The sequence below is a fragment of the Oncorhynchus keta genome, unplaced genomic scaffold, assembly GCF_023373465.1.
Source record: "Oncorhynchus keta strain PuntledgeMale-10-30-2019 unplaced genomic scaffold, Oket_V2 Un_contig_20057_pilon_pilon, whole genome shotgun sequence".
Taxonomy (NCBI): domain Eukaryota; kingdom Metazoa; phylum Chordata; class Actinopteri; order Salmoniformes; family Salmonidae; genus Oncorhynchus; species Oncorhynchus keta.
The window spans coordinates 154,610-179,786 of NW_026281800.1; the positions used below are offsets into that span (position 1 = coordinate 154,610).

Genomic DNA, 25,177 nt, shown 5'->3' on the forward strand with positions numbered 1-25,177 from the left:
GTATCCATTATGAATCAAACGTAAGCACACTGTCGGAAATGAGTTTACAACTAAGTTCAAGTATAAATCTAAGATTTTTTTATTTTTATAAATGAGGTGCCTGGATCCTAGGGCCTTTGAAAGATTGGGACCCATCCTTTGAAAAGAGCACACAATTCCACCCACAGAACATTAGCAGATCAACCACCAAAATCCTTGCCAACGCCCTCACCTCGATTGTATTATATACAGTTATAAGATACAAATATTGCATATCTTAATTTAATTTAAAATATGCATAATAATGTAGGCAGTTCATGCTAAGGATTGTTACCTGTAACCAGGATTGCCATTACAACAATTACATTTTTGGCAAGCAATTATTTTGGCAAACAGTTATTGTGATTCATCCTATTTTGTCCTTAACATCATTAATCCACAGCAACAGATGTGGAATACACACTCTCCCCACCCTTCCCCCATAAACAACCACAAGCTCAGATGTTCAAGTTGTTCCATTCCTGAGTCCAACTCATGAAAGGACTTGATGTGCGAATGCATTTACAGTTGTAGCAGTTTGAGAGTCATGCAAGATTTTGCAATAATGGGGATATTTCATTAACCAATGTCAAGTCCTAGCTGATGGAGATCTGATACACACCATACACGTCTCCCGATGTGACCATTTTCCCAAGCATTTCTGTGCAGTTCTTTGATTATTTTGTGCTATCAGGGCCACAATAATTTGCCCCCTCTCTGACTGTACGACCAGTACTGTCACTACCTGGGTGTGGGCACCTCACAGGAATTCCCACCGCTAGGTACAAGGTCGTCAATGTTCTCATTAGCAGCACTGAGAAATTCCTTGTATATTATGCTCACCAATCCAGGGGCTTTGGATTTGTAAGACCAACCCTGCAAGACAGGCTCAGAATCTTAAGGGGGCGGGTGCTGCTTTAGTGGGTCTCTTACCGCATTTATCTTTCTGTCTTGTCTGTGTTTAGCCTACTTGCAGTAAGCCTATAAAACAGATAAGGTCTTCTCAGTGTATGGGTCACTTATAATGTATTTTTAAAAACATACATTCGTCCAGGACCTCAGACTGAGGCGAAGGTTCACCTTCCAACAGGACAACGACCCTAAGCACACAGCCAAGACAACGAAGGAGTGGTTACGGGACAAGTCTCTGAATGTCCTTGAGAGGCCCGGCCAGAGCCCGGACTTGTGCATTGACGATCCCCATCCAAAATGATAGAGCTTGAGAGTATCTGCAGAGAAGAATGGGAGAAACTCCCCAAATACAGTTGTGCCAAGAAGATACCCAAGAAGACTCAATGCTGTAATCACTGCCAAAGATGCTTCAATAAAGTACTGAGCAAAGGGTCTGAATACTTATGTAAATGTGATATTTTCAAAAATGGTTTGCTTTGTCATTATGGGGTATGGTGTGTAGCTTGATGAGGGGGGGAAACTATTTAATCAATTTTAGAATAAGGCTGTAATGTAACAAAATGTGGAAAAAGTCAAGGGGTCTGAATAATTTCCGAATGCATTGTAAGTACTAACTTGTTGCTCTTAACATACAAGTTGATCTTCAAGGCCTGTTTAATATGATGTCTGAAGCTCAACTATCAGCCATTTTCACTTGATAAAGGTTTTTGAACACCTGTAAGTGCCATTTCTTGCAATCTAGAGCAAAAACAGTTGCCTTATATGATAACTTTATTTGTTAAGTATTTTATTTCTCAAAGTGGCGCAGCTAGTTCACAAGGTAGTGCAGCGCTCCTCTTACAATCTTTGGGGAGAACCCTCCAGTCAGTGCTTAAAGGAACAACCACTAGTGCTCCTGTTCAGTGACAGTGTGGTTGAGTGCTTGGGTTGGGTTGGTCTGCTCGTGCAGTTGGTCGGTGTGGTCAGCTCAGGGATCAAAGGTCACATGCAGTCCACCACGTTGCTGGAGCCCTGGCCCACGTCCCTGATCTGGCTGATGTGAGAGGAGCAGACAGCCACTCCTGCGCCGGCCCGACAGTGAGACACCGACCCCACCAGCTGCCATCTGAGGAGACACACACACACACACACACACAGATCAATATAAACGTCAACATCAGACTAGCTGCTCTAAAATGTAGAATTTCCTTTCAACTGTAAAAAAAAAAAAAAAAAAAAAAGGATACTATAAACAGTGTCCAGTGTACAGGTGGTGGTCTAGTAGGCCAGAGATACTCTTTTATAAAATGGGTTTCCTTGATTTAGCTGACCCGATACAACCCATGTGTCTCACCTGAACAGAACCCCTTCCCATCCAGCTCCAGCTCACCTGTTCATACGGGGGTCAAAGGCTTCCACTGTGTTGAGGTAGATGTTCCCGTTGTGACCTCCGACCGCAAACAGGCAACCCATAACCGTGGCCACACCCACTCCGCCCCGGGGCGTGGTCAGCTCAGAGATGTAGTCCCAGCGACTCAGACGGGGGTCAAAACGCTCCACAGAACTCAGCGGGGAGTTGTCATCAAAACCACCTGACAGCGCAGACAGACCGAAAGACAGAATCAAATACAAGCCTAAGTTGTACTCTTGAAAAGCTGGCTCAGTTGGTAAGAGTGTGGTGCTAGAAACGCCAAGGTTGTGGGTTGAATTCCCACAGGGATCACAAACATACTAATCTATGCACTCACTGTAAATTGCTTTGAATAACAGAGTCTAAGTCACATATCAATCCACAGTGTGATATCTTGTTTAAGTCTTGAATAGCATTATGCAGTCAGTGAAGCTGCAGACATTCAATAAAGAGCTACTCCATCCACTGAGGTCAATGCATAGACTGAGGTTATCAGTAGCTTTTCCTCCTCCAAACACATCAATGCTGACTCATGCAAACTAAGGTCAGCTAAAAGTCAGGCCAGAGCTCTGAAACAGCTTTAGATGATTCTTCAAATTCAGCAACACAATAAAATTACCCCATCCATATGGATCGCTTTTAATTAGCAACCAACTTGACAAAACAATAACTTTTCTCCCTCCTGTTTCATGTTTACAAGCCAACAACTATTGTGTGTAGTGGTGTGCGAGTGGGGGGAAGCATGTGACCCATAGCAATAAGCAGCCAGTGGAATGATGTGAAGTATGAGAAGAAGGTTTTGTTTCCAATGATGTGGTGAATCGATATGTGGTTGTTTTACCTACTTTGATTGAATGCACGGATTGTAAGTAAAGGTCGACCAATTAATCGGAATGGCCGATTACAAGTTCTCACCGATTTGGCCGATTATTTTTTTTACACCTTTATTGAATCTTTATTTAACTAGGCAAGTCAGTTATGAACACATTCTTATTTTAAATGACGGCCTAGGAACGGTGGGTTAACTGCCTCGTTCAGGGGACGAGATCTCTGCAGTTAACTAGCCCAACGCTATAACCACCTGCCTCTCGAGACTTCTTGTTACGCGAATGCAGTAAGCCGAGGTAAGTTGCTAGCTAGCATTAACTTATAAAAAACAATCAATCAATCATAATCACTAGTTAACTACACATGGTTGATGATATTACTAGTTTATCTAGCGTGTCCTGCGTTGCATATAATCTGACTGAGCATACATGTATCTGACTGGGCGGTGGTAGGCAGCAGCAGGCTCGTAAGCATTAATTCAAACAGCACTTTCGTGCGTTTTGCCAGCAGCTCTTCGTTGTGCGTCAAGCATTGCGCTGTTTATGACTTCAAGCCTATCAACTCCCGAGATGAAGCTGGTGTAACCGATGTGAAATGGCTAGCTAGTTAGCGGGGTGCGCGCTAATAGCATTTCAAACGTCACTCACTCTGAGACTTGGAGTGGTTGTTCCCCTTGCTCTGCATGGGTAACGCTGCTTCGAGGGTGGCTGTTGTGTTCATTGTGTTCCTGGTTCGAGCCCAGGGAGGAGCGAGGAGAGGGACGGAAGCTATATTGTTACACTGGCAATACTAAAGTGCCTATAAGAACATCCAATAGTCAAAGGTTAATGAAATACAAATGGTATAGAGGGAAATAGTCCTATAATTCCTATAATAATTACAACCTAAAACGTCTTACCTGGGAATATTGAAGACTCCTGTTAAAAGGAACCACCAGCTTTCATATGTTCTCATGTTCTAAGCAAGGAACTGAAATGTTAGCTTTCTTACATGGCACATATTGCACTTTTACTTTCTTCTCCAACACTTTGTTTTTGCATTATTTAAACCAAATTGAACATGTTTCATTATTTATTTGAGGCTAAATTGATTTTATTGATGTATTATATTAAGTTAAAATACGTTTTCATTCAGTATTGTTGTAATTGTCATTATTACAAATAAATAAATACTTTTTTTATTTTTTTATATTTTTAAATCGGCCATTTAATCGGTATCGGCTTTTTTGGTCCTCCAATAATCAGTATCGGCGTTGAAAAATCATAATCGGTCGACCTCTAATTGTAAGTCACTCTGGATAAGACCATTTGCTAAACAGTAAACATGTCATCCCCCACAAATTATGCAGCGCCATCTCAGGCAGATGGGCCAATTAATGACAATTATTGAACAGGACAGGAGAAATGCTTGTTCAAAGTACAGAATTCAAGTCGATTACTCTAGCGTCCCCCCTTGGGCAAATCAGTGTAATTTTGTAAATGCCAGCTCTCTACTGCATGATGTATCATTCACTCAAGTTTAAAAATACAATTAAAAAAAAAAAAAAAATTGGTCAGCTGGTGCCAGATATTGCGTGACTAACGTACATACAGAGACAGATCCATAGTCCCCCCCCCCTCCCACGATTACTAAAATGTAATTGCAGGGGTGCTGAGCTGTCTTCTTACCCACTACATAGAGACACCCGTTGAGCTCGCCGACTCCGTTCCCTGCCCGTCTCTGGCCCATCTCCCTGACCTCTGTCCACTTGTTGAGATGTGGGTCAAACCTCTCCACACTGGATAGAGAGGCCACACCGTCATTACCCCCCACAGCATACACGTGATTCTGACAGGACAGGAGAGTGTTAACATAAAGGTCTAACTCTGACAGGGGAGGAGAGGATTAACCCATTGAGTTCCACCACGACACCAGTGTGATTTGGACTTCTAACCCCTTTTAAACATTGTGTGTTTGAGCTACAGACTTCTGGGTTGTACCATTGGATTCATCTATTTCTGCTGCATTCATTAGTATGTGTGATTAACTAGGGCTGAGCTAGAGTGGCGTTTGTGAGACAAGGACCTGGGGCCAGGTCAGAATGGTTTGAGCTACACATTAAGAACTACGAAAAGATGCACAAACATGCTCATGTAACTAATGATGCTCACAAGCTACACAAGAGTCGTTAGACGTTAATGGGTTCATCTACATAAAAGATCATAGGAAATCCAAGGACATAGTCTAAAATACTGTAATAAGATCACATAGTTGCTGTCAAACTCCACAAACTTGTCACTGACTGTATGTATATTAATTTCCCACTGAGCAAACAATTTCTGTACCTTCATCTATCAGGGTGGACCTTATTTGTTTATTGATATTGGTCAATCAAACTCATGAATGCAACTGTTTATGTCAACTTGTTTTGTGTTCTACTTGAGCCCTGGTTGACCTGAAAAGAAAATGGTAAAACTCTTCATTGTGAGGCTAAATAGAGTAAAAAGGGCATGACATGCAGTTAAATGAAAGTCAGATAAGTGAAAAGCAGATTTTTGCTGGGGTCTCTGGACTGATAGGGTTAACTGTTATTATGGCCTGTTATTATGCACACGAACACAGACTTCAAATCACAAACAGCTCGGGGGATAACACCTCTTTACTCTATGTTAGTGATAAAACAATGGTTGTACAAGCATCTGAGGATGTCATGTGTGATGAGTGTATGTATAAATGTGATGTAACACCTGGGCCGTGTCAACTAGGCACAAAACAGGGAAGAACTATCGGAATGAAAGACACTTGTTTTCTGCTGCACAATGTTTTGAAAAATGTTGCTATGGTGTGCCCTAATGAACACTTGATCCATAATATACTCAGCAAAAAAAGAAACGTCCTCTCACTGTCAACTGCGTTTATTTTCAGCAAACCTAACGTGTAAATATTTGTATGAACATAACAAGATTCAACAACTGAGACAAAGTCCCACAGACATGTGACGAACAGAAATGGAATAATGTGTCTCTGAACAAAGGGGGGGATGGGGGGGGGGGGCAAAATCAGAAGTAACAGTCAGTATCTGTTACAGCATTAAGTACTGCAGTGCATCTCCTACTCATGGACTGCACCAGATTTGCCAGTTCTTGCTGTGAGATGTTACCACACTATTCCACCAAGGCACCTGTTCCCGGATATTTCTGGGGGGAATGGCCCTAGTCCACAACCTCTGATCCAACAGGTCCCAGACGTGTACAATGGGATTGAGATCCGGGCTCTTCGCTGGCCATGGCAGAACACTGACATGAACACTGTCTTGCAGGAAATCACGCACAAAACAAGCAGTATGGCTGGTGGCGTTGTCATGCTGCAGGGTCATGTCAGGATGAGCCTGCCGGAAGGGTACAACATGAGGGAGGAGGATGTCTTCCCTGTAACGCACAGCATTGAGATTGCCTGCAATGACAACAAGCTCAGTCTGATGATGCTGTGACACACCGCCCCAGACCATGACGGACCCTCCACCTCCAAAATGATTCCGCTCCAGAGTACAAGCCTCGGTGTAACGCTCATTCCTTCGACGATAAACGCAAATCCAACCATCACTCCTGGTGAGACAAAACCACGACTCGCCAGCGCTGACAGAGATGGCCGCCTCGCTTCGCGTTCCTAGGAAACTATGCAGTTTTTTGTTTTTTTACGTGTTATTTCTTACATTAGTACCCCAGGTCATCTTAGGTTTCATTACATACAGTCGAGAAGAACTACTGAATATAAGATCAGCGTCAACTCACCATCAGTACGACCAAGAATATGTTTTCCGCGACGCGGATCCTGTGTTCTGTCTTACAAACAGGTCAACGGAATTGATTCCATGCAGCGACCCCAAAAAACGACTCCGAAAAAGAGGGAAACGAGGCGGTCTTCTGATCAGACTCCGGAGACGGGCACACCGTGCACCACTCCCTAGCATTCTTCTTGCCAATGTCTTGTCTCTTGACAACAAGGTTGATGAAATCCGAGCAAGGGTAGCATTCCAGAGGGACATCAGAGACTGTAACGTTCTTTGCTTCACGGAAACATGGCTCACTGGAGAGACGCTATCCGGGGCGGTGCAGCCAGCGGGTTTCTCCACGCATCGCGCCGACAGAAACAAACATCTCTCTGGTAAGAAGAGTGGCGGGGGCGTGTGCCTCATGACTAATGAGACATGGTGTGATGAAAGAAACATACAGGAACTCAAATCCTTCTGTTCACCTGATTTAGAATTCCTCACAATCAAATGTAGACCGCATTATCTACCAAGAGAATTCTCTTCGATTATAATCACAGCCGTATATATCCCCCCCCCCCAAGCAGACACATCGATGGCTCTGAACGAACTTTATTTAACTCTTTGCAAACTGGAAACCATTTATCCGGAGGCTGCATTCATCGTAGCTGGGGATTTTAACAAAGCTAATCTGAAAACAAGACTCCCTAAATTTTATCAGCATATCGATTGCGCAACCAGGGGTGGTAAAACCTTGGATCATTGTTACTCTAACTTCCGCGGCGCATATAAGGCCCTGCCCCGCCCCCCTTTCGGAAAAGCTGACCACGACTCCATTTTGTTGATCCCTGCCTACAGACAGAAACTTAAACAAGAGGCTCCCACGCTGAGGTCTGTCCAACGCTGGTCCGACCAAGCTGACTCCACACTCCAAGACTGCTTCCATCACGTGGACTTGGACATGTTTCGTATTGCGTCAGATAACAATATTGACGAATACGCTGATTCGGTGTGCGAGTTCATTAAGAACGTGCATTGAAGATGTCGTTCCCATAGCAACGATTAAAACATTCCCTAACCAGAAACCGTGGATTGATGGCAGCATTCGCGTTAAACTGAAAGCGCGAACCACTGCTTTTAATCAGGGCAAGGTGTCTGGTAACATGACCGAATACAAACAGTGCAGCTATTCCCTCCGCAAGGCTATCAAACAAGCTAAGCGTCAGTACAGAGACAAAGTAGAATCTCAATTCAACGGCTCAGACACAAGAGGCATGTGGCAGGGTCTACAGTCAATCACGGACTACAAGAAGAAACCCAGCCCAGTCACGGACAAGGATGTCTTGCTCCCAGGCAGACTAAATAACTTTTTTGCCCGCTTTGAGGACAATACAGTGCCACTGACACGGCCTGCAACGAAAACATGCGGTCTCTCCTTCACTGCAGCCGAGGTGAGTAAGACATTTAAACGTGTTAACCCTCGCAAGGCTGCAGGCCCAGACGGCATCCCCAGCCGCGCCCTCAGAGCATGCGCAGACCAGCTGGCCGGTGTGTTTACGGACATATTCAATCAATCCCTATACCAGTCTGCTGTTCCCACATGCTTCAAGAGGGCCACCATTGTTCCTGTTCCCAAGAAAGCTAAGGTAACTGAGCTAAACGACTACCGCCCCGTAGCACTCACTTCCGTCATCATGAAGTGCTTTGAGAGACTAGTCAAGGACCATATCACCTCCACCCTACCTGACACCCTAGACCCATTCCAATCAACCACACTGCACACTGCCCTAACCCATCTGAACAAGAGGAATACCTATGTGAGAATGCTGTTCATCGACTACAGCTCGGCATTCAACACCATAGTACCCTCCAAGCTCGTCATCAAGCTCGAGACACTGGGTCTCGACCCCGTCCTCTGCAACTGGGTACTGGATTTCCTGACGGGCCTCCCCCAGGTGGTGAGGGTAGGTAACAACATCTCCACCCCGCTGATCCTCAACACTGGGGCCCCACAAGGGTGCGTTCTGAGCCCTCTCCTGTGCTCCTTGTTCACCCACGACTGAGTGGCCATGCACGCCTCCAACTCAATCATCAAGTTTGCAGAAGACACTACAGTGGCTTGATTGCCAACAATGACGAGACGGCCTACAGGGAGGAGGTGAGGGCCCTCGGAGTGTGGTGTCAGGAAAATAACCTCACACTCAACGTCAACAAAACTAAGGAGATGATTGTGGACTTCAGGAAACAGCAGAGGGAACACCCCCCTATCCACATCGATGGAACAGTAGTGGAGAGGGTAGCAAGTTTTAAGTTCCTCGGCATACACATCACAGACAAACTGAATTGGTCCACTCACACAGACAGCATCGTGAAGAAGGCGCAGCAGCGCCTCTTCAACCTCAGGAGGCTGAAGAAATTTGGCTTGTCACCAAAAGCACTCACAAACTTCTACAGATGCACAATCGAGAGCATCCTGGCGGGCTGTATCACCGCCTGGTACGGCAACTGCTCCGCCCTCAACCGTAAGGCTCTCCAGAGGGTAGTGAGGTCTGCACAACGCATCACCGGGGGCAAACTACCTGCCCTCCAGGAAACCTACACCACCCGATGTTACAGGAAGGCCATAAAGATCATCAAGGACATCAACCACCCGAGCCACTGCCTGTTCACCCCGCTATCATCCAGAAGGCGAGGTCAGTACAGGTGCATCAAAGCTGGGACCGAGAGACTGAAAAACAGCTTCTATCTCAAGGCCATCAGACTGTTAAACAGCCACCACTAACATTGAGTGGCTGCTGCCAACACACTGACATTGACACTGACTCAACTCCAGCCACTTTAATAATGGGAATTGATGGGAAATTATGTGAATATATCACTAGCCACTTTAAACAATGCTACCTTATATAATGTTACTTACCCTACATTATTCATCTCTTATCTCATACATATATACTGTACTCTATATCATCGACTGCATCCTTATGTAATACATGTATCACTAGCCACTTTAACTATGCCACTTTGTTTACATACTCATCTCATATGTATATACTGTACTCGATACCATCTACTGTATCTTGCCTATGCTGCCCTGTACCATCACTCATACATATATCCTTATGTACATATTCTTTATCCCCTTACACTGTGTATAAGACAGTAGTTTTGGAATTGTTAGTTAGATTACTTGTTGGTTATTACTGTCGGAACTAGAAGCACAAGCATTTTGCTACACTCGCATTAACATCTGCTAACCATGCGTATGTGACAAATAAAATTTGATTTGATTTGAAGAGCACTTTTGACAGTCCTGTCTGGTCCAGCAACGGTGGATTTGTGCCCATAAGCGACTTTGTTGCCGGTGATGTCTGGTGAGGACTGCCACTGCGAGGATGATCAGCTGTCCGTCCTGTCTCCCTGTAGTGCTGTCTTAGGCATCTCACAGTACGGATATTGCAATGTATTGCCCTGGCCACATCTGCAGTCCTCATGCCTCCTTGCAGCATGCCTAAGGCACGTTCACGCAGATGAGCATGGACACCGGGCATCTTTATTTAGCTGTTTTTCAGAGTCCGTAGAAAGGCCTCTCTAGTATCCCAAGTTTTCATAACTGTGACCTTAATTGCTTACTGTCTGTAAGCTGTTAGTGTCTTCACGACCGTTCCACAGATGCATCTTCATTAATTGTTTATGGTTCAATGAACAAGCATGAGCAACAGTTTTAACCCTTTACAATGAAGATCTGTAAAGTTATTTGGATTTGGATTAATTATCTTTGAAAGACAGGGTCCTGAAAAAGGGACGTTTCTTTATTTGCTGAGTTTAGTATATGATCAGTCTAGCCAGGTGTCTAGAGTGTCTTGTTCTCACCCCTAAGGCCACAGAGCCCACTCCACCTCGGGGCGTGTTCATGGGCGCCACAGCACTCCAGTGGTCGCTCTCGATGTCATATCTCTCTACATCGTTGAAACAGGAGTTGTCATCGAGACCACCGATGGCGTAGATAGGACCTTCCAGAGCTGCCAGAGCTATGCCTCTCCTTCACACAGCAATGAAAATAGTTCAGTATGAGTAGTATGAGTGTGAGTATAATTAGGTATCTTTTGGCTGTAAAACTACATTTCTACTTAATTTGCCTTTTGCCAGACATTACATACCTTTTAGTGTTCATGGAAGCTTTCATCATCCACTTGTTGGTGAGAGGATCAAACATCTCCATGTTGCCCAGGTGTTCACTACCATCATGGCCCCCTACTGCATACACTTTACCTGAGGAAGGATATAGTAAATAATGAATTGTTTTATGATCAAAAGCAACTTAGTCATACTTGCATACATTTTACGTACAAGTGGTCCCGGGAAACAAACTCATTATCCCGTTGTTCCAAGCATCATGCTCTAACTTAGCTACAAAGCACCAAGATGAACACAAGGTTAAGGAACACAAGGAACGCTAGGTTAGGACTACTAGACCCTCATAACCCGACTATGCATCCATCCATCCATATAAGACTGAACTCAACTGTGCAGGGGAAACAATCCTAACTATGGAAACCTCTATGGTTTAGGATGTAGAATTGATGGTAGGCTTACTGATCACATTCCAGGACAGGTACTGGTCAATGATTATATCTGGAATTCCACAAATCCGACTTCCCTGAAAGTGTTTAAGAAAAGCTTCTAGTGTGGAATGATACCAAAGAAGAGCTGTAGATGCTTTTCTCCTGTTTTGTTCATAGCCTGAAGCTAGTTCATTTCAAGCGAATAGGCTTTTTAGAGTGGAAGCAAGCTGAACTATCAGTCTCTGTGCTCAGACCATCCCTGGGAGATTCTATAATGCACCTACGAGAAAACACACGACTGAACTGAACCAACATGTATCCATCATATGAAGGCTAATCTCTAGGGATGTGCATCTCGCCATACAAGCACAATTCGATACACACATACACATACTGTACATGGGCTCTGATACAATACAGGAACGATATTTTTAGTTTGAAACCATTCGGTGCGATTTGATTAGCGGAACAAATTGATGCGATTCGGTTTGATTAGATGCAAACACATTCCATTCCAAATTAATATCTGATACTGATGGAGCTCAGGAGCTGAGCGGAATCTGTCTGAGCTGAATTCTCTGAGCTTGTGCGCGCTTGTATATGATCCTCATGGGTATTGAAAATCCCCGAAAGGATACGAAAACAAGGAAGATTCTCCAGGTCCCCACGTGGACAAAGGCTAGGAGGTACAAAGAGGCACAGACAACAAAAACAGGTGGAGTATTAGGAAGGGTTCTGAAAGACACTCACGGGGTTGTCCACTGAAAGTTGAGTAGCAACAACTGGAACCTAAAAAGACACCCATCGTGAGCACCCACTAAATTTGCCTAAGAAGAGGCAGATTAAAAATAAAAACCCACACCAAACTTAAGACAGGAAGCAAACCAAAATGGTGGAGCAAAACTAAAACAGGGAAGATCAGACAAAGGCATGCTTATCTAGAAATCAAATGCAGTTCAATAAATATATTTGATAAAATATTTACTAAGTAAACTAAAGACTAAACAAGTTTAATCAAAAAGCAACAAGAAATGTAAATAATAACGAGTATATATATACATGACCAGAATGAGCGTTTGTCTATATGTATACCAAACGCGCTAACAAAAGGTATTTGGACATAAATAACGGACATTATCGAACAAAACAAACATTTATTGTGAACCTGGGATTCCTGGAGTGCTTTCTGATGTAGATCAACAAAGGTAAGGGAATATTTATGTAATTTCCTGTTTATGCTGATGTCAACATGGCGGCTATTGTGACATATTTCTGAGCACCGTCTCAGATTATTGCATGGCTGGCTTATTCCGTAAAGTTTTTTAAAATCAGACACAGCGGTTGCATTAAGGAGAGGTATATGTATAATTCCATGTGTGTTATCATCTACATTTATGATGAGTATTTCTGTTGAATGATGTGGCTATGCAAAATCACTGGATGTTTTTGGAACTAGTGAATGTAATGCGCCAATGTAAACTCATATTTTGATAAATATGAACTTTATCAAACAAAACATACATGTATTGTGTAACATGAAGTCCTATTAGTGTCATCTGATGAAGATCATCAAAGGTTAGTGATTCATTTGATCTATTTCTGCTTTTTGGCTGGAAAAAATTGCTTTTTCTTTTTTTACTTGGCTATGACCTAACATAATCCAATGTTGTGCTTTCGCTGTAAAGCATTTTTGTAATCAGACATGATGGGTAGATTAACAAGATGTTTATCTTTCATTTGCTGTATTGGACAAGCACAAAAACTCAAAAGGTTCTGTTACAGTGCTTTAGAAAAATCTCAAACAATATATGGAATCAATCGTTACGATGTTTTTAACATAAAACATCAATAATGTTCCAACCGGAGAATTCATATGTCTGAAGAAAAGCACTGGAATGAGAGGTAACTCTGTCGGGAGCGCACGTCATGAGACCAAGGCACTCTGCACGACCACTGATTCAAAGAGGTCTCATGAGCCCCTCCTTCATAGTAGAATCCTCATTCAAGTTTCTAAAGACGGTTGACATCTAGTGGAAGCCGTAGGAAGTGCAACTTGACTCCATAGACACTGTGTATTCGGTAGGCCAAGCTTTGAAAAACTACAAACCTCAGATGTCCCACTTCCTGGTTGGATTTTTCTCAGGTTTTCGCCTGCCATATGAGTTCTGTTATACTCACAGACATCATTCAAACAGTTTCAGAAACTTCAGTGTTTTCTATCCAATACTAATAATATGCATGTATTAGCATCTGGGACAGAGTAGGAGGCAGTTCACTCTGGGCATGCTATTCATCCAAAAGTGGAAATGCTGCCCCCTATCCCAAAAAGGTTAAAATAGTTTGCTGATTCGATAAATAACAGTCATTGGATTAATAAAAGTAAAGTCACGACATTGGCTTTACTCAAAGCCAGTGGCATGTCATTGGTAAAGATTGAAAAACGTAAGGGGCCTAGACAGCTGCCCTGGAGAATTCCTGATTCTACCTGGATTATGTTTGAGGCTTCCATTAAAGAACACCCTCTGTATTCTGTTAGACAAGTAGCTCTTTATCCACAATAAAGCAGGGGGTCTAAACCCGTAACAGATATGTTTTTCCATCAGCAGACTCTCGATAATGTCAAAAGCCACACTGAAGTCTAACAAAACAGCTCCCACAATCTTTTAATCATCAATTTCTCTCAGCCAATCATCAGTCACTTGTGTAAGTGCTGTAAATGTTGAATGTCCTTTCCTATAAGTGTGCTGAAAGTCTGACATGATGTCCAAACACAAGTTCATTCGGACTAAAACCAAGAGATCCCTGAACAACTTTCTACGCTGCAAAGTTTACAAAGTCCAAACGTTGAAAATCATTTCACCAGGGCCTTAACGATACTGGGATTTTCCTCAGTGGAATGGCCTCAGGGAAACAAGTGGCAGCACACATAATGGTTAAGAGAAACTGGTTACCACCCGTCTTGGCTTTGGGCAAAGGACCAACGCAATCCACCAGAACCCTGCAGAAAGGTTTGTCAAAAGCAAGAATAGGTTTCAAAGATGCAACCACATAATGACTAACGAGGTGATGCCAATCGGTGCGCCCTAAGTGATAACGAGCCATACGTGCTAAAGTCCAACCTCAAAACATAATTGAAAAACCAAAGCCTGTAACAATAGTAAAACATATGCTTCGCCTGCATGTATGATGCAATAGTGTAGACTGACCATCTACCACTATAAGATGGGAAAGTTGTTTTCATCCCCCCACTTTTTATCTGAAATCCTCATCACCCACTGATTAACTTGTCATGTTGCAGATAAAACATTTTTGACCTAGTAATATGTCAACACTTACCTTGAGAAATTATGACTAGAGCCATACTGATATGTTTTTTTTTGTTGGTCTGATACAGCGGGGAAATGAAAAAGTGTGTACTCATTAAGAAAGAAAGAAATTCCACAAATGTACTTTTAACAAGGCACACCTGTTATTTGAAATGCATTCCAGGTGACTACCTCATGAAGCTGGTTGAGAGAATGCCAATTGTTTGCAAAGCTGTCATCAAGGCAAAGGGTGGCTACTTTGAAGAATCTCAAATATATTTTGATTTGTTTAACACTTTTTTGGTTACTACATGATTCCTATATGTCATTTCTTAGTTTGTCTTCACAATTATTCTACAATGTAGAAAACAGTTTAAAAAACTGAATGGCGTAAGTGTGTCCAAACTTTTGACCGTTAAATAACCATTTTTATAACAGCTTCAGATTTCACCTCTGTCTCAAAAGCAAATGTTTTTGACCATTTGGAACTTTACAGAGGAGAGCTGCTGTCTTTTCTGGTTCCGACCAGTACGGCTTGCAAAAATGATTGCTGTCCTTGTTATGAAATTACACCTTTACCCTGTTCATGTGAAAATGACTGTTTAAAGGAGAACTACCAAAAAATGTCATATGGAGAATCTGGCAGTCAAAAAGCCCCAATCAGCAGCTAGATGTACAATCAGCAAGATGTGAGATGTGTCCACTCCGGTAGCCTACACAGCATATTGGTAACAATGACTCAGAAAATTACATGGGTTATCCCTCAATTAATAAAGCCCATGATTTAATATTGTAAAAGCCATTTTACAAACATCTGAATGCTAAAGGTGCCACGCAGACATAGCCTACGAATATTTGAAAAAGGGATAGGGTAGGCCTACCTCTCGTTGGCACGAGCAGCTGCATCTCCCACACTGTGCAAACAGTTGTTATCTGACTTGTAGATCAATGTCATACGCAGTTACATGCATACAAGTTCAAGAAGCTGAAGGAGGATGCTTCAATTCAAAAATAAGTATTTTTGGAATAAGGCAGAAAAAAAAGAATGAGTAAAAAACGTGAGTGAACTTGCAATTTGTAACGTTGTAATCGGTTGTCATTTGGATCGGTTTTGGCTCCCGCATACTGATGCACTTGCATCTTAAACAATTGAACTGGGGACCGATGTATATCGTTGAGTCGCTGCATCCATGTTCTCCCAACACCATAGACATTGCATCACTGTATCCGTCTAATTAAGGCGTCAGAGCATGGACAATGCCATTGAGGCCATCTCCAATTTTCTTCTTCACAAGTGTAATTCATTGGCTGATCCCTCTTGATGACCCAGTTGGAGTCATTTGATCCTTCCTTAACCCATTGGAAGTCCCACCCTGTTGACTCCTTCAAAATGATGAAAGTCCTCAATGGTGCTACCCATGCTTTTGGCCACTAGAGTCCTATATCCATCTATTCACCATCTCTCCTTTCACCTTTCTCATCCCTCCATCTCTCACCTCCTACAGAAATTACTCCAACATGGCGTCTCCTGCTGTTCATCTCAGGCCCGAAGAACCAACTGTTCTTGCTGATGGAGTAACACTCAATGCTGCGGAACGGGTCACCAGAACCTCCCCGGCCACCAACACAGAACAATACACCTGAGGAGAGTTGGGGGGCAAAGGTCAGAGCAGGACCAGTGAAAGAAACAACACTGCAATGCCAGCTCAACATATAAATATACACTCAGAGGAATCAAAAGACCGAAGGTTTTGTTATTTGTCAGGCTCGTAATAAATACAAGTGACATGAAGAATTGCAGGAATTCCAGCTTTTTCTTGATCATTGTTCTGCATTGTACAAGCTCAACCCTATTACGTAGCTGACTGCGTAATAGTTGGACAGGCAACCAGTCTGTTACCTGCAGTATGTTTCCTAGGTATGGTGCGGACTGAGTACTCAAAGTCAGGCACCATCTTGTTGCTGAGGTGCAGGTGATAGTTCCTGGCCTCATCCAGCAGATCCCGGCAGCTCAGATTTCTTTTGATCATCTCCTCCTTGGCCACCGTGCCTGTCAGGAAGTCTACTGGGAGCAGGGGGAGGCGCACCTACAGGACACGCATATATACCACAGAGTTAACATACACTCGGACATAAAACACAGAAGCACCTGCAGGGCAGCCGGGTAACACAGCACAGATTCAAACAACACACACAGGAGTAGTGGTAATGCAAAAACTCCATAAACAGACAACAAAGTCAATGTAGACACAGAAACACATAACCACCAACAAGCATACCTACATCTGAGAATTCATTAAAATGCAAAGACTGAGATGTGTGCGACTACTATCGGACCTGAGTCATGATCTGGTCCAGCCAGGCCTCATGGTGCTGGGGGTTGGCCTTCAGCCATTTGACAGCAGCATTGTAAACCTGTGTCTCAGATTGGATGTTCAGTTCGCTGGAGGACAGCACGGTTCTCAGGTGCTGAGGCGACACGGACAGGAAGTCCTCACAGTTCACCACCTCATGGAAGTGCTCGCAAGCATAACGGTCCGCCGTGTCCATCAGGTCGACGCGGTTGTGGCTCTCGGCAAAGGTGCGGACAGCCAGACAGTTGGAGGGGTGGAAGTGTGCCTTCATGTACTCACAGCAGGCCCTGGCAACCAGCTCCACCTGCAGAATACAGGCTGCATAGAGAAGAGGCTGCACGTTGTCCACAGTCAGGGTCAGGCGGGAGGAGTAGGCAAAACGCACCAGGTTGTGGATGGCATCTCCGTCAAAGTCCTTGATCTCTATCAGGTCCTGTTTGGCCTCTGACATCTCAGACAAGAACATGGCCCTGAAGTAAGGAATGACACAGGCCAGCACCAGCTTGTGGCATGGTATCAGCCTGCTTCCCACCTGAACATGGTGAGAACAGAGAGAAAGACAGGGAGAGGGAGGGAGAAAGGGCAGAAACAAGTTAATGTCAGCTCAAAAGTTATTAATTCCCTGAGCTATTCATTCCACAAGCTTCAGTTGGTTCAATTGAGCCTTTTTTTTTTAAATAAAAGAGACGAGGGCTTTCACCAACTATTCAACAATTCAAACTAATTTGATTCAATAGGCCTAACTGGTCTCCATTAAACTTCACAAAAACAGACATGAAAAGGCTTTGTCGTCACACATGACACTTCAGTTTCATGTTTACTTACTTTTCCTATCATGATATGGCTAACTGAGTATGAAGAGTATTGTGACAACAGGGCCATACTTTGCCTACCTTCAGTGTAACATCACAGAGCTCCCCCACTTCGTAGAACTGGCGCAAAGAGTTGTGGAAGTCCTTCCATGCCCCGTGGGCCTCAAAGACAAAAGATCCATCTGGCTCAGAGTCTCCATCAGGCCTGGTGGTGCTCTGAAGATTCTCCTTCTCCTGCTTGAGCTTATGCTGCTTGGCATGTTCCGGCACCATATCACCTGGGGCCATCACCGTCTACAGGGAGCCAAACCTAGGGAAGAGTGTTCAAAACGAATGGGAGATACAATATGAAAAAAATGCTCTCAAACAATAAATCTGTCATTAACATGTTAAAGGACCCATGAGCACTGTCGTGACTTGACTATCATTAATGTGATGAATGCTATTTATCGAATCATTATCTGTTTAATTGTTATTAGATTAAATAGAGCCCTCAGCTGGCCACTTACGCCATGTAGTCGTTTACGCTCATTCTTCAACATAAAGGCGTGAAACTACGTCAAAATGCTGTAGACACTTTAGGGAATACGTAGAAAAAGGAATCTGGTTGATATCCCTTTCAATGGCCAATAGGGGTGCATAAGAACATAACGGTTTCAAAACATGAGTCACTTCCTGATTGGATTTTTCTTAGGCTTTCGCCTGCTATATCAGTTCTGTTATACTCACGGACAATATTTTTACAGTTTTGGAAACTTTAGAGTGTTTTCTATCCTAAGCTGTCAATGATATGCATATTCTAGCATCTGGTCCTGAGAAATACTCAGTTTACTCTGGGAACATTATTTCTCCAAAAATGAAAATAGTGCCCCCTAGCTTCAAGAGGTTAATTGCCTCATTCAGGGGCAGAACGACAGATTTCCCCTTGTCAGCTTGGGGGAAAGTGAACTAGTCCAAAGCAATTACGACCTGCCTCTCTCTCGTTGCACTCAACAAGGAGACTGCCTGTTATGCCAATGCAGTAAGCCAAGTTAAGTTGCTAGCTAGCATTAAACTTATCTTATAAAAAACAATCAATCATAATCACATGGTTGATGATATTATTAGATATTATCTAGAGATAATTTTGTACCCGTTTCCTCCAGCACCTTCAGTGTTTCATTTGTGTTATTAGTTGAAGCAGACTGTGTTTGTCTATTGTCGTGACCTCGATGAAGTTCAGATCCAATTTTAATACCAATTGATGTAGAAATCTAGGTATTTCCAAAGGGTTCACATACCTTTTCTTGCTACTGTATGTTAATAGAAACATCCTATTTTCAGTTTTCAGCAAACTTAACATTGGTAAATATTTGAATTTTGTATGAACATAACAAGATTCAACAACTGAGACAAACTGAACAAGTTCCAGTCGTGTGACGAACAGAAATGGAACAAAGTGTCCCTGAACAAGGGGGAGGACAAAATCACTTTTTGACAGTGCTGTCCAGGGGAGTCGGATTTGTGCGCATAGGTGACGTTGTTGCCGGTGATGTCTGGTGAAGACCTGCCTTACAACAGGCCTGCAAGCCCTCAGTCCAGCCTCTCTCAGCCTATTGCGGACCGTCTGAGCACTGATGGAGGGATTGTGCGTTCCTGGTGTAACTCGGACAGTTGTTGTTGCCATCCTGTACTTGTCCCGCAGGTGTGATGTTCAGATGTACCGATCATGTGCAGGTGTTGTTCCATGTGGTCTGCCACTGCGAGGATGACCAGCTGTGTCCTGTCTCCCTGTAGCGCTGTCTTAGGAGTCTCAGTATGGACATTGCAATTTCTTGCCCTGGCCACATCTGCAGTCCTGATACCTCCTTGCAGCATGCCTAAGGCACATTCACGCAGATGAGCAGGGGCCCTGGGCATCTTTCTTTTGGTGTTTTTCATTCAGTAGAAAGGCCTCTCTAGTATCCTAAGTTTTCATAACTGTGACCTTAATTGCTTACCGTCTAAGTTGTTAGTGTCTTCACGACCGTTCAACGGGTGCATGCTCATTAATTGTTTATGGTTCATTGAACAAGCATGAGAAACAGTGTTTAAACCCTTTACAATGAAGATCTGTGAAGATATTTGGATTTTTACAAAATATATGTGAAATAAAGGGTCCTGAAAAAGGGATGTTTCTTTTTTTCTGAGTTTAGGTATGCACGTCAGCTTTCACATCGGTTTTGCACATCGGCGTTAATAAACTGGACAGCATCGGCCGATACCGATATTGGCATTTCTAGCTAATGTCGGACGATTCCGATATATCATGCATCCCTAATCATTAGTTATAAAAGAGACATTAGGGGTGCCATAATGAAGCTTGGGAGGGGCTGAGTGCAGGGAAAATGGTCACGTGGCAATACTGATAAGGGGAGGAACCGTTATCACTCAGCCCCATCCCTAGCAATAATGATGCAATGTTTAGCGATAAAGAGGAAACTCCACCCAAAGTGGCATATGTATACTTTCACGGGTGAAACCATGTCTTGTATTGACCCTCTGGGAAGAATAAAAACTTGGTTTGAGCTTTCAATGTGTCCGTTGAGTTTTTACTCTGAGAATTAGAACCTAACAGAGCGTTGGGCCAGTAACCCAAAAGGTTGCTGGATCAAATCCCCGAGCTGACAAGGTAAAAAAAAAATGTTCTGCCCCTGAAAAAGGCAGTTAACCCACTGTAGGCCGTCATTGTAAATACGAATTAGTCCTTAACTGACTTGCCTAGTAAAATAAATGGTTAAATAAATAAAAATACTAAAAATAAATGTTTAGGTGGCCATGATGGTATGAGGCCCAGATTGGGAATTTAGCCAGGACACCGGGGTTAGCACCCTACTTTTACAATAAGAACCATGGTCACTAAAGATCACACAGAGAGCCAGGACACCCGTTTAACATACCATCCAAAAGACGGCACCCAAAACAGGTCAATGTCCCCAATCACTGCCCTGGGGGATTGGGATATTTGTTTTAGACCGGAGGATATAGTTCCTCCTACTGGTCCTCCAACACCACTTCCAGTAGCATCTGCTCTCCCATCCAGGGCCAGACCAGGACCAACCCTGCTTAGCTTCCCAGGCAAGCCAGCAGTGGGATGCAGGGTGGTATGCTTCTGGCTCCACCTCGATAATCACTAATCCTCGGTGTGAATGAGCAATGGCCTATAGGCTACGAGTTCCATGCGCTCATTTCTTTAGCTGCCAATGGACCAGTGTATCGATGTGTCCATATGGTAGAGGCTGGTGATCCCGCATTAGACTTTTAGATTACCATTTTAATTACGATTTTATTATTACCCACATGACAATGATTGAGAAATAAAAACAATTATTATTTAAATTAATCTGTTCCATGAAAATGTGCATATGAAAAGAATAACTGGCAGTAGAATAAATTTAAAACTCACACGCCGCTTATGAAGTCTTTATGAAAATAAAAATAGTTTCCACGGTTGGATTTTCCCTACAAGCTACTTTGAAGCAAGGTAAGACATGCCTCATAACATGAAATAAAAAATTAAAGTTTCAAACAATTAAGAATGATCTCAAAATGCACACTGCCTCCAGCTCACATTGTAGTGGTGGGTGACGCACTAATAACTTGTTGCATGCACTTGAATGGGACATGGTGACTAACAAAAATACACAGACCAATTTACCTCCACTAAATTATGCAAATTAGAACAATAAACATGATGGTATTTAAGTCAACTGGTTTTCTATTAATGAATAAAAAGCATTATTTTGCAATAGGATTTTCTTTCCTCCCAGTACTTTTGGCCAGCAACAGTTTTATTTAAATAGTCCGAAAGCCGGCAAATTGCAGGCTAAATTGCCGGCTAACTGACATCCTGGCTGACACCCCATTATTTCTGCAAACATCGTTGAATCTTTCATTGGAAAACGTGGTTAGAGAGAGATTTTACAGAAATTGTGTTACCACATTTTGCATTACACAGTTTTTCCAGTAAATGTGTTTTTGTAAAATGTAAATTGTTAAAAGTAGTCCTTGTGCATGGAGTTGTATGGTTTGTTGAACTTTGAAATCAATAGTTTTTGTTTGGCATACATTTTAAAAGTGAACAATCTGAGTCTCAGCACAATTCTGTTACTATCGAATTGCCCTATCAGGACAATTCAGAAAGCTTGTGAGAAGGTAGAGGACTTTAGAACAGTACATTTGGCCTACAGCCAACCAAATGCTCAAGTTGAGTCTGTTCTGTTCTCTCCCTCACAAGTGCACACTCAATGGAAAAAGAGGTCAGGCTAATTTTCACAGGAGGCTCAATGTATGATGACACTGTTGGCAATAGAGAGATGTAGGACATATGCCATTGAGCCCCAGCCCAGTGTGGAGGTCTCTCTCCTGCCAAACAAATATGGCACAGCTTGAAAATGGAGCATCACAAACAAGAACACATTTCCACCCACACTTGACAGATTATGTGGCCTCTAGTGAGCTTTTTGGCACTGAATAGATTCCATGTGACAACACCCCCCGCCTCAGTATTTTACCAAGCTCTAAAAGGGCAGAAGACATATACTGCAGAGATAATGTGGTCAAAGGGCACCTGAGTGGCAGAGTGGTCGAAGGCACTGCATCTCAGCGCTATATTTGTCACTACAGACACCCTGGTATGAATCAAGGCTGTATCACAACCGGCCGTGATTGGAAGTCCCATAGGGCGGTGCACAATTGGCCCAGCGTCATCCGGTTTGGCTGGTGTAAGCCGTCATTATAAATAAGTACGTGTTCTTAACTGACTTGCCTAGTTAAATTAAATAAAAATTTAAAGGCTCTTTATTTCCTTGACAACTCATTAAATCTAGAAACCATCCCATCTTAGTCTGTCTAAAAGACATATACTGATAAAACTGTAGGCAATGACTGTATTGAAAATTACATACAGTACCAGTCAAAAGTATGGACACCTACTCGTTCAAGGGTTATTTTTTATTTATTTTTAACTATTGTCTACATTATATAATAAAATTAATGGAACCATGTAGTAACCAAAGAAAGAGTATTTTATATTTAAGAGTTGCCACCCTTTGCCTTGATGACAGCTTTGCACACACTTGGCATGCTCTCAACCAGCTTCATGAGGTAGTCACCTGGAATGCATTTCAATTAACAGGTGTGCCCTGTTAAAGTTAATTTGTGGAATTTGCTTCTTAATGCATTTGAGTCAATCAGGGTGATATACAGAGGATTGATCTATTTGGTAAAAAAACAAGTCCATATTACATCAAGAACAGCTCAAATAAGCAAAGAGAAACAACAGGCCATCAATACTTTAAGACATAAAGGTAAGCCAATCCGGAAAATGTCAAGAACTTTGTAAGTTTCTTAAAGTGCAGTCGCAAAAACCATCAAGCGCTATGATGAAACTGGCTCTCATTTATTTATTTTATTTTACCTTTATTTAACTAGGCAAGTCAGTTAAGAACAAATTCTTATTTTCAATGACGGAACAGTGGGTTAACTGCCTGTTCAGGGGCAGAACGACAGATTTGTACCTTGTCAGCTTGGGGTTTTGAACTTGCAACCTTCAGGTTACTAGTGCAACGCTCTAACCACTAGGCTACCCTGCCGCCCCATGAAGACAACCACTGGAAAGGAAGAGTTACCTTTGCTACAGAGGATAAGTTTATTAGAGTTACCAGCCTCAGATTACAGCCCAAATAAACACTTCAGAGTTCAAGTAACAGACATCTGAGATTGATTGGGATGAGTTGGACCGCAGAGTGAAAGAAAAGCAGCCAACAAAAGCTCAGCATTTATAGGAACTCCTTCAAGACTATTGGAAAAGCATTCCAGGTAAAACTGGTTCAGAGAATGCCAAGTGTGCAAAGTGGTCATCAAGGCAAAGGGTGGCTACTCAGAAAAATCTCAAATCTAACAATATATTTAGATTTGTTTAACGTTTTTTTTGGTTACGACATGATTCCATGTGTTATTTCATTTCATTCTACAATGTAAAAAATTGTAAAAATAAAGAAAAGCCCTTGAATGAACAGGTGTGTCCAAACTTTTGACTGGTACTGTAAATTAACTGACTAGGGTTGAAAGCAAGTGCACTGCACCCATACCCTTATTAAAATTCAGTCCCCCAACAGTTGGGGTTTTCTATCCGTGTGTGTGTGTGTGTGAGAGAGAGAGACAAGGCTCATTACCAACTGTTTGACAGTGTGCCAGCTTTGAATCAGGGATTTCCACTGTGCAAAGTGACATGTGTAGCCATGATGAGACACACACAAAGCAAACACGCCACCATATCAACCTACTTTTGTCATATCTAATTACTTAATCTACTTCCCAGAACTGAAAAATGACATCTTCAGTTTTTAGAGCCATGTTTCTCTATGTGAGTCTCTCTGCAATAGGTGAATTAGGCTGCCCCGTCTCATCCACCATGATTTTACTAAGCAGATGTGTCCCATTGCCATGTGTTAAAGTTACCCTGACCCATCGACCAATAAATATCTCTCTGAATGAGGTTGAAGACTGAATAAGTAAAAAACAGCACTGTTGTTACAGTATGACCGTATGTTCAGTGACACATGGCCAGAGAGCAATTACAGCATGTCTCAGGGCTTATGGACAAATGGCATTGAGAAGGTAAAGTTGACCTTCTGGACAACCAACACCTTGCTTACTATGCTAGTTAGTCTTTGGCAACCAACCAAACCATAGCTAGCCAACTATCCACCTGCTCCATATTTATGTGTTTAACCAAATAAGCTCACCTAGTTATGTTTATTGTTACGCTAGCTAACATGCTAATACTAGCTAGGTAAATAGGATGCTAGAGCAAACTAGCTAGCAAACGTTACCTAACTTTACAGGTTGCAAGCGTCTAACGTTAGATGTCAGAAAGTCTGCGTCTCTCTTATTTTGCAGTGCAAGTAAGTCCGTAGCAGTATGGGAAACTTAAAATAATAGTTAGCTATTGCCGTATATTTTTGCTAGCTAACAACAAGGAAAGTTAGCCAACGTTAGCTTGCTAGCTGACAATATCCTGAACTTGTTGACATCAACTCACTAGTGCAAGATGTGGAGGAAACGAATTAATGCCAGCCTTGCTGCACATTTAATACATGGAAACTTTGAGACAATCTACATGAAACAAATGTATTTTTTCTGTTACCTCAGTTTGTACAAATCCATGCACACTTCAATCCAATTGCATTTCTTGCAGTGAAGAAATAACCAATTCGATTCGTT

General features: G+C 42.6%; 1 protein-coding gene across 1 annotated transcript; it reads right to left on the minus strand.

Annotated features, from left to right (window-relative positions):
* Positions 1 to 245: 245 nt before the first annotated feature.
* Positions 246 to 25,177, minus strand: LOC118387818 (kelch-like protein 8). Its single transcript, XM_035776557.2, has 10 exons — positions 25,101 to 25,177; positions 18,014 to 18,242; positions 17,104 to 17,652; positions 16,667 to 16,853; positions 16,263 to 16,406; positions 11,057 to 11,168; positions 10,770 to 10,938; positions 4,816 to 4,975; positions 2,300 to 2,501; positions 246 to 2,035 (listed from the first exon to the last, which is right to left on the minus strand). Exons 2-10 carry the CDS (start codon positions 18,218 to 18,220, stop codon positions 1,912 to 1,914), a joined length of 1,854 nt encoding a protein of 617 aa, XP_035632450.1. The 5' UTR covers positions 18,221 to 18,242; positions 25,101 to 25,177; the 3' UTR covers positions 246 to 1,911.